The 8,245-nt window shown below is 36.5% G+C and overlaps 2 protein-coding genes across 2 annotated transcripts; both read left to right on the forward strand.

The window, feature by feature from the left end:
• Positions 1–2,856: 2,856 nt before the first annotated feature.
• LOC122273035 (uncharacterized) lies at positions 2,857–7,814 on the forward strand. The gene is made up of 3 exons (XM_087166598.1): positions 2,857–3,423; positions 4,458–5,442; positions 7,734–7,814. The coding sequence occupies exons 1-2, from the start codon at positions 3,145–3,147 to the stop codon at positions 5,079–5,081; spliced, it is 903 nt and encodes a 300-aa protein (XP_087022724.1). The 5' UTR covers positions 2,857–3,144; the 3' UTR covers positions 5,082–5,442; positions 7,734–7,814.
• Positions 5,966–6,550, forward strand: LOC147808115 (general transcription factor II-I repeat domain-containing protein 2B-like). Its single transcript, XM_087166887.1, has one exon. It carries the CDS (start codon positions 5,966–5,968, stop codon positions 6,548–6,550), a length of 585 nt encoding a protein of 194 aa, XP_087023013.1.
• Positions 7,815–8,245: the final 431 nt, after the last annotated feature.

Genomic DNA, 8,245 nt, shown 5'->3' on the forward strand with positions numbered 1-8,245 from the left:
TTTGGCTAGGTGGCAACTTTACATTCGGACGCTGCTTTAAGGCAGGACGAGGCTTTTCTGGGGATTTCAATCGAGATGTTTTCGGAGGTGGAGATTTAGATGCAGGTCTGCGAGAAGTAGAGGGTCCGGTAAAATTAAATTGTGGTTTTTGTTTTGTTTGCTGTGAGGTAGATGATATTGAGGGATCTGTCTGTGCACTTACTGAGCAATATGAAGTTTTAGCTGCCGTTGAATAGGATACACCCGGACGGGGAGTGCGGGCCGTAACTATTCGACGGGCTTCGTTAAATGATAGGTTTTGCAATACTTTGATTGTCTGAATTTCCTTTTCTAGTGACCATTTCGGACAACTTCTGGCGTAAGCTGCATGATCACCCTTGCAATTGATGCAAAGAGGTGGCAGCTCGCAAGAAGTGTCTTCATGGTCTGTACTTGAGCAACGGGCACACACCGGTCGACCTCGGCAAGATGTTTTAGAATGCCCAAACCTTTGGCATTGATAGCAACGCAAAGGATTTGGGATATAAGGTCGGACCGGGCAGTTAATCCAGGCCATTTTGACTTCAGATGGTAAATTAGATGAGTCAAACGTGAGGATAAGGTGTTTCGTAGGGATGAGCTTACCATCCCTGCGAATCTTAATCCTTCTGACAGATGAGACATTTTGACTTTGTAGAATTTCTAATATCATTTCTTCTGTATCATTTACGAAATCTGATTCTGATATCACACCGCGAGAAGTATTTAGTGATCTGTGAGGTGTAACAGTTACATTGAATGAGCACATGGTTGTGCATGTGGCTAGGGCAGTAGCTTGTTTTGAGGAGGAAACTTCAACTAATAGGTCACCAGAACGTATCTTCTTCACAGAGGCTACTTCTCCCAGAAACGAAAGAAGAGCCTTGTGAATGAGAAATGGTGAAATGTTAGTGAATGAAGTGTTGGGTATAGTTGGATTTTTCAAAGTGATAATAAAATATCGTGCGTTTTCATATGGTGTTGAGGGTGTTCCGCTGTTTTTGTTTTGGTGTGCGGAACTGAACACCTGTTCATTTTCGTCCATAGAAAGCAAAACTAACTTCCACTATCAGCGGCACCACCCACCACGGAGTCCAACTTAGGGGATGCAAATAACAAGTTGATGTTGCCACCAGCTTGTTACTCAACACCGATGCTGACCGATAGTTATACGACCGTGAGTCACCCCTGAGGCAGCCTCCACCCTTAACGAGATGCCCAGTAGATGACCCCGGCCCTGACCCTAGTCAACAGATGACGATTGTGATCAGCCGATTGATGCACACAGGCTAATATGCACCTCCCGTTTACCTGAAGCACGGGCCAAAGCAGTGTATTGGGGTACCAAGATGCCCCTCAACTGCCAGGATCCCCTTTTCCAGGGACACGGGTCTCCACGCACGGCAAACACGCGGGTGGTCTCTTCCCATCTGGGTTCGATACAACAGGGTGGTAATCGAACACAGACAAAAAGCCTTTACCAGTAAATTCGGCAACCACGTCAAGGGGGAAGAGAAAGGAGAAAGTACGAGAAAAGGGAGAGGAAACGGAAGGGAGGATAGATCACTAGGGTACCCCGGGGCGTGACTCCCTGTATTTACCTAAAGAAGGTAAACCCCCTCAGGGGAGATTAGGGCAAGGATATGATGGCGCTGCAGTGATGAGTGGTCGATTACGAGGTGTGAGAACAATAATTGCAGATCAGTATCCAAAAGCTCAATTCGTACATTGCGTGGCTCATGTACTGAACTTAGTATAAGCTCATTCATGTGAAGTACCTATGATAAGGAACTCTCTAGGAACTATAAAATTCGTAATAAACTTCTTCCGAAAATCTCCACTACGGGATGGTTAATTAAAGAAAATTGCCGATGAAAACAACTTCGAACATTCCATCCTTATCGGCCTTTGTGAAACACGTTGGACTGAAAAACATGTGGCTGTCTAAAGGTTAGCAGAAATGCTACCCGTTGCACGTGCAACGCTTGAAACACTTCGAAGCACTGGTAGTTCAGACGTGGCCACACAAGCGTTTCAACTGCAGACAGCTGTGGACAATAGCAATTTATAGTATCTTTGGTCATACTCAGAAAAGTGTTTTCGTATACTGTAAATTTGATTAAGGTGATGCAGAAGGTGAATGTTGATTTAATCGCCACTTGCAGTTATGCGAAAATTGTCAGAACAACCATAGAAAGCATTAGAAACGAGACACAATTCTCCATACTTTTTGAGGAAACAAAGAGAATGAGCTCGAACAAAATAGTTGTCCCAAGAATGGCTGCAAGAGCGTCCCAACGCAGCAATGCACCTGGAGAAACTGCCGAAATGTACTACTGGCGAAATGTGTTTTATCCGTTTATAGAACCGAACTAGATGCTCGTTTCAAACCACATGAAGACGCTATAGAAGGCATTCAACTGCTTCTACCCGAGAAAACTAAAACTGATGACAAAACAAAAGAAAGTCTGAAAAAAGTAGCAATAACCTTTCTAGCGAAAGTGAAGGAAACACATTTCTTAGTGAATATGACATATGGAGCAAACACTGGGAATCAATATCCGAAAAACCGGTCACTGTTCTCGAAACTCTCGATCAACAGTTTTTCCTTCTGACAAGAACGTTGCTGGGTATTTTGGCAACACTTCCGGTTTCCACCGCGACACCAGAAAGAAGTTTCTCCACTCTAAAGAGATTAAAAACCTATCTCAGAAATAAGATGGGAGATAAGAGACTGACTGGACTTGCTCTACTGAGTGTGCATCGTGACTTGGCGGTGCAATGGGGTCCCTTCACAGCTAGAGGACCTGATTGTAGATATCACGTGATTCATACGGTCTAGCGTTTGTTTACATATGGTTCTCATAGAATTCAACGTGGAGTTTATGAAGCAAAATTAGTTATTGTTAAATTAATTAAGTTCTTTTTACTAGCATATGAGATTAAAATTTGTTATTTACATTTAGTTTAATTATTAGAATAGGTATTAAGGTTAGAATAATTTAGTTTTAGATTCTTATTTAGAGTTAGTTTTTAGGTACTTATAGCATAGTTAGCGATAGTTCATTAGTTTGTAATTTATATAGCTTAGATTTTAGTAAGTATTGCTAGTTTAATTAGTGCTTCATGGCTTCTTCGATTGTTGATAAACCATTATATTTGGTGGATTTTACGAGTTTCTCGATCTTAGAATATGCAGAGCACTTCCCAGCTCTAACTGGTAATACTAGTGTTGTTACAAAAATAAAGAAAGGTTCTATGATGTTTAACAAAAAATTTGTTAGCAAAATTTCTTTTGTTGAAGACATTGAGAACCAATCCTTTGAAATATTTGTTACAGTGAAGGCCGAGATGAAGAAGAAGGTAGTCTACAACAGTAAAGTTAAAATTTCATCTGATTGTAAAGTAAGTTTTTTTCATTATTAATAAAAAAAATAACAAATAGTACCTTTCCCTTTCGCTGGCGCAAGTAAATTAGATTATTTTATGTATTTACTTAGTTTTTTTTAATAGACATCGCCAAAATTTAAAAAGAAAATTGAGTTTGCATTCACTTAGTAAGTTTAAATTGGTAATTTTTTCGCTTGCACCTGCGATATGAAAAGTATTCAAATAGCTTTATACCTTACAGTAGTGCTAACTTTTGTGCTATACAATTTTATGTTTAGTTTGCTTTAGTTATTGAAATTAACAAATCTGTTAGATTTAGAGTTTATAAATGCCTGTTTTTAATAATTTCATTTGCACACATATTTAGGTTGATTACAGAAATAAAATGAGACTAAACAGAAAATTACTTGGGTAGATTTCTGTATCATGATGTGCAGCAGAATAATTTTTTGGCAACTTCTGGGTAGTAGACCGCTAGAAACTAAAAAAGACATCATACAAAGGGATCAACTCAAATGTTAAAACTCGTAGCCACCCCCCAGGCAAACATCTACTTTTTTTTTCTTTTGTTTTTTAAAAATTGCAAGTTTGAAATCTCTTTGGCACCTTGGCAATTGTAGTTGACCATATAGATCATGCAAGTGTAATATTAAGGATTAATGATATGAAAATAAATTTATTACAGAATGAAAGAGAGAAATTTAAACTGTTTTGTTTCATAGATAATTCATATACTATTGTTATATGCAATCTTTAAGTCAAAGTTATTCTACCAGTTTTTTACATAATTTGTATATTAAAACAGTTTCTAAAACTTATTATTTCTACTGTTAAACTTATTTAACAATAATAACTTGTGAAACAAAGTGAATGAGATTTCTTTGTTGGAAGCAAAACTTATTGCATAAATAGGACCAAATTGAAGCAAAGTATTTCATTTTTATTAGATTAGTTTTATTGAAATTGGCAATTTCAGTTGAAATACCTGTTGTATAATTTTAACATTCAACATCTTCCATTCTAAAAATGTTTTCATTTCTTCTATTCAGATTTTAACTGCCTGCTGCTCCTGTAAGGCTGGAAAAGAACCTTCTGGTTGCAAACATGTCTTTGCCCTTTTACATGCAGTCGAGGACTATTCTAAGACGGAGCTGTATGCTGCCCCGACAGAGCGACTACAGATCTGGCACCAGCCTAAGCCGATTAAGCTGCAACCAAAGCGAGCATCTGAAGTGTTTGGCAAGAATGTGGTATGTGAATTGAAAAATAAAGACTTTAATTGGGGAGCCTTAAAGGATTTTAACATTGCTTTATTTAAATGTACAAATGTTAGTGAGGTCTTGATGTACATTAGAACCATCCCACTACCTGCTGTCGCTTTTGCTGGTGATTCTAGCTCTGTGATTGGCACTAATAGCATAAAAACTATGGAAGATCTAATATTGTTTCATCAACATTACATTCATACGATAGAATTCATGACAGATATGAAAAAAAAAAAAAAAAAAACAATGAGACAAGATTCTGATGAATGGATGCAATTGAGATTAAAATATATTACTTCTACGAGTGTCCATTCTATTTTGGTTCGCAGATCAGATTTTGAAAGATTGGCGGAGAACATCTTTAATAAAAAAAAGAAAAGACTTATCTCAAATTGCTGCAGTCTCTAATGGACAGAATCAAGAGAGTTATGTTCGTGGTACGATTGAAAAAAAAATACACTGGGTATACTGTTCGTAGAACAGGTTTAGTGTTGAGTCCTTTGTACCCCTTCTTATCTGCCTCACCAGATGGACTTCTGTTCAAAGAAGATGATGTGATGCTCATAAAAATTAAGTGCATTCATAATGTAAAAAACTTGACTCTAGAAGAAATTCATGCGACTCGTGGTAACAGTTTTTGTCTAAAATTCAGTGACGGACAATACAGTTTGAAGCGAAATCACAAGTATTATAAACAGATACAAACTCAACTTGCTGTGACAAACTTGACAAAGTGTCTCTTTGTTGTATATTATAGCAAAGATGATCAGTGCGATCAACAGTTTTCCCCTCCGACAAGAACGTTGCTGGGTATTTTGGCAACACTTCCGGTTTCCACCGCGACTCCAGAAAGAAGTTTCTCCACTCTAAAGAGATTAAAAACCTATCTCAGAAATACGATGGGAGATGAGAGACTGACTGACCTTGCTCTTCTGAGTGTGCATCGTGACTTGGCGGTGCAATTGGATTCCGATGAAATTGTAAATAAGTTATCAACAAGGCGCAAAAGATTAAATTTATTACTTTAAGCAATTAACATTTTTCTATACTCTTTGATCATTGTTTTCCTTACAATAAACAAATATAAAGGAGTTGAAATGGCCATTAATCAAAAGAACCTTCGATGGAAAAACTTGAAATGTATTACAACTGATGGAGGCAAAAACATGAGTGGGAAAGATAAAGGAGTGGTTGCTCTTGTGTCAAAGGCTGTAGAAAATGACGGTGGTTCAAAACCATTAGTCTTACACTGTATCATTCATTAACAGTCTTTGTGCGGAAAATGTTTGGATATGTCTGAAGTTCTGAAACCAGTCATATCAACTGTTAATTTTATCAGATCTTTTGGGCTGAATCACCGACAATTCCGACAATTTATTGCAGAGATTGGAGAAAATGACTTACCTTATCATACTGCCGTACGTTGGCTTAGTTGTGGGAAAGTCCTTCAGCGCTTTTTTGAACTTCGAGCAGTGATCGAAATTTTTTTGAATGAAAAGCATCGCAAGCTGAATTTGAGATTGCAAGGAGAAAACCAGCATCTTCCTGATTTATACACTAATATCAAATCATTCCGGAAGAAATTGATACTGTTTCAATCACAACTACGAAGTAAATGTTTTTCACATTTTAAAACATGTGAAATATTCAGCCACACCACTGAGACTGAGCTTCCTATCGATTTTGCAATCGAAACTTTGAGTGCTTTGAAAATAAATTTTGATACTCGTTTCTCGGACTTTGATGCCATTGCGAATCAAATTAAGATTTTTCAGAATCCTTTTGATACTGACATTGAAACCCTAGCCCCGGAACTTCAAATGGAAATGATTGATCTACAGTGCAGTGATATAATTAAGAACAAATATCAAAACTAATCTTTGTTGGAATTTTATAAGTCTTCCACTGACACAATTTGATAATTTGCATAAATTTGCTCGTGGGCTGTTTTCTGTTTTTGGTACTACTTATTTGTGTGAGAAGACCTTCTCCAAAATGAAGTACACAAAAAATGTTTACAGATCTAAATTAACTGATGAGCATCTTAAATCTCTTTTAATAATTGGTACAAGTAAAATTAGTCCACAACTACAAACTATTGTCAGTGTAAAATCTCAATTACATAAATCTCATTAGTATTTCATATGTCATTATGCTTGTTATAAGTTATGTTTTTATTTAAAATGTATAAAATGTTAGTTGGATTGATTTCAATAATTTGTTAGTTATTATATACTGAAGTTAAATTTTCTGCATATTATACATGTCTTTACTCATTACAATTCTGTGTTTCTTTATCCAACTTATCACAAAAACAATAACAATAAGCCTACAACAACGTTATGAGTAGTTAGCCCATGACCATATCAATGTAGATGTCATATTAATAAATATTCAACATAAAATTAGAACACTTCAGTAAACTAAATTTAATTTGCTATAAAAAATATGTTCTCTAAAAGGAGTTTTCAAGTATGCTAGCTCTCCGCGGGCCGGACAAAATCTGTCAGCGGGCCGGATGTGGCCCTCGGGCCGTAGTTTGGAGACCCCTGACTTAAACCATTTACCCCATGTTACCAAAACAGAAAATCACAAGTCCTCATTAACAGATTGCGAATTGGTCATACTCGTTTAACGCATAAATATTTAATTTTAAATGAAACTGCCCCAACATGCAATAATTGCCTCGAACCTTTTACAGTGAAAGATTCTGTCAGAATCCGAAGAGGACAGGGAAAACATAGGCAGAGGAAGAAGAAACTGTCCTAAGAAAATAAACCATCTGCAGCAGTGATAGTGTACTGGAGGGGAGGAACTCGTTAACTTGGGTCTTTAACCCGACTCTCTCCAGTGGTCAGTAGGTGAAACCCCAGAAGAGGAGGAATCCTACAAATTCGCTACACGTTTTAGTAGCCAATTAATATCATTTAGGGTATCCTCTTCAAAACATCAACTTTGTCGTGGTGAAAGGTGAGCACTATCGAGAAAGCTGTTTTAGTTGGCGGAAGACAGTGTTAGTAGAATATTTATCCTGAAGATGATGATTCATATTAGTTGAAGAAGAATTAGTTGCTCATGGAAAACAGTGCCTGAAGAACAATGATGGTACTAGTTATTGTAGGAAATTATTATTTTCCATTTGTCCAATTATTCTGTTCTCTTGACTATTGAAAAAAAATTAATTTAGAGAAGAATCAAATTTGATAAATAATAATCTTTTAATGTTTAAAAATACGTAGCTCCAAAATATCATATTTAATATATTTATATTAACTATATACAATACAAGTGTATAATTAATTATTATTTAGTGTTTCATTACGCGTGTTTCAAATATATTTTTAACCTTTTTCTCTTGAACTAATTTAAACATTTAATTTCCAACAAACTTTTTGACCTTAAGATTTAAATCTTCAGCCAGATTATTTAAAATTTTATGTTGATACTGTGGGGTCGGGTTTATTTTTGGATGTGTTTTTCGTTAACTTGCAAAGTTTTGAATCCCTTTCCATGCTTCTAGCATCCATTTGCTAGTATGCATTCACTGGCATCAATTTAAATTTGTTGGCGTT

The sequence above is a fragment of the Parasteatoda tepidariorum genome, chromosome 6, assembly GCF_982258835.1.
Source record: "Parasteatoda tepidariorum strain Cologne lab strain chromosome 6, Ptep-v5.0, whole genome shotgun sequence".
In the NCBI taxonomy this organism is placed as follows: Eukaryota; Metazoa; Arthropoda; class Arachnida; order Araneae; family Theridiidae; genus Parasteatoda; species Parasteatoda tepidariorum.

Excerpts from the sequence above, each read along its gene's own strand:
- LOC147808115 (XM_087166887.1), top strand. The coding sequence starts at position 5,966 with ATGTCTGAAGTTCTGAAACCAGTCATATCAACTGTTAATTTTATCAGA.
- LOC122273035 (XM_087166598.1), top strand. The coding sequence starts at position 3,145 with ATGGCTTCTTCGATTGTTGATAAACCATTATATTTGGTGGATTTTACG. Across the intron at positions 3,424-4,457 it reads AAATTTCATCTGATTGTAAA|ATTTTAACTGCCTGCTGCTC; the intron begins GTAAGTTTTTTT and ends TCTTCTATTCAG.